Source organism: Notothenia coriiceps, unplaced genomic scaffold, assembly GCF_000735185.1.
Source record: "Notothenia coriiceps isolate Sejong01 unplaced genomic scaffold, NC01 NC01_scaffold00013913, whole genome shotgun sequence".
In the NCBI taxonomy this organism is placed as follows: Eukaryota; Metazoa; Chordata; class Actinopteri; order Perciformes; family Nototheniidae; genus Notothenia; species Notothenia coriiceps.
Genome location: NW_011346614.1, coordinates 10,065 through 11,735, shown reverse-complemented (window position 1 = coordinate 11,735; position 1,671 = coordinate 10,065). Strand labels below are relative to the sequence as shown.

Sequence of the window (1,671 nt, the reverse complement as noted above, 5' to 3'; positions counted from 1 at the left end):
AGGAAGTGGCAGATTTTTTCCGGTTGTGTATTTTCAAATTCTAGCGCACTCGAGCTGGCTTCTCCAAAATGACCTACCCCACCTTTAAATGTCACAAAGGTTTTATTGTTTATTAGAGCTGATAGCTTAGTTGTTAAGATAAGAAACAGCTAAGGATAAAGGGACATAGCTTTAACATAAAAGAAGAGTAAATCTTACCCGTGAGCCTAAGTCGAACTTGAATTTGCTGTTCTCCTCCTCGGTTTGCTCTCCCAGGGCCATCTGTTTGGTCTTCATAGCGCTGTACAGCACTGAGGTGATCTTCAGCATCTCTTTCACTGCGTAGCCATCTGCCTGATAGAGGCGTTTGGTGTTCAACTTGATGTGAGCCTTGGTTGCCTGCAACCATGTGAGACACTGGTTAAGACTGACTGACTGACAATCAGCAGACCTTCAATAGCTAAGAGTAATCTGTTCATTCTGTATAAGCTTAAGAAAATAGCTCACCATAAACTGGGCCACAGCCTTGATGAAGAATATTCTGTCTGACTCTGTATCTACATCAGTAGGAATATCCATCTGAGGCTCATATCTATGTGAAATGAAAAAGGAATACGGATAAAAAGAAACAAATCACAGTATTTCAATACAAAGTTTAGGCTGATCTAAGTGAAAAACAATATCCAATCTAAACCATGAACCAAACCAGTCCGATAGTCATTCCAGTGTTAGTTAATGTTTTAACTACATTGTACTGAGATACATATTACAAATGAAAACTTTAAATTTTATTAACAGGAAATAGTGTGCAATCATGTACAGAAACAAATAATATTGTTTTAAATAAAAAAGAAAATCTTGAAACATGTAGAAGGTGTGTATTTTGAGCATACCTCTTTACAAGCCATATTAGTATTTCAGCAACTAAAGTGAAATTTGGAGATCTGAAGTTTTCCATGGATATCAACCGGGGATAGCCCAGGGCCCTCATCATTTCTGTGAAATCTGTCAAATGTCATGAAACTCCAATTAATAGTCATAAAACACATTTTTTTAGCTAAGAGATAATAATTATTTCCTACAGTCACTTACTTCTTAAGTCTCTAAATGACATTTTGACCTGCCAGCTCCTTCACAGCAGATGATGCTCTCGTTTCTCCCCTGCAACGAAGAGCAGAGGATGTATTTACAGACAACCAAGGTGAGGACTGCACAATTTGTCTCAGAGTCGATCGAGAAAACGTACATTAAATTGTAAATCCTGACTTCCATCGAAATGTTAAGGTGGTGGAAGCTAAACAAAAAGCATTATGATTTAACAGAATCCTTAAGGAGTTAACGTTTACAGGCATATCAATGTTAGATAGTGTATATTTCATTAGCAACAAAGCAACTGTGTGAATGTATCCTCAGTTGAACTGCCCTATAGCAGGGTTGTAAATCCTCTATTAGGAATATTGTGGCTAGGTTGTAGCTACTTAGCAAAAAGCTAACGATCGGTGTCACCGCGGTGGTCAGCACGTCAGCCGGAAACAAGAGACACTTTTTCTGAACAGCCTGGTTGACAGGCTAACAAACTTAGTATAATGTTATGTTTTTTAGAATTAGAATAATGTTTGTTACCTGTCGCTGTAGCAAGCTGCTCATTCGCCCCAACTATAGATGGTCTCTATGGAAACCGACCAACGGAAG

The 1,671-nt window shown here is 38.4% G+C and overlaps 1 protein-coding gene across 1 annotated transcript; it reads right to left on the bottom strand.

Annotated features, from left to right (window-relative positions):
* Positions 1-171: 171 nt before the first annotated feature.
* On the bottom strand, positions 172-1,671 carry LOC104948217 (clusterin-associated protein 1 homolog). Its single transcript, XM_010774388.1, has 5 exons — positions 1,603-1,671; positions 1,072-1,140; positions 873-984; positions 487-571; positions 172-378 (listed from the first exon to the last, which is right to left on the bottom strand). Exons 2-5 carry the CDS (start codon positions 1,091-1,093, stop codon positions 172-174), a joined length of 426 nt encoding a protein of 141 aa, XP_010772690.1. The 5' UTR covers positions 1,094-1,140; positions 1,603-1,671.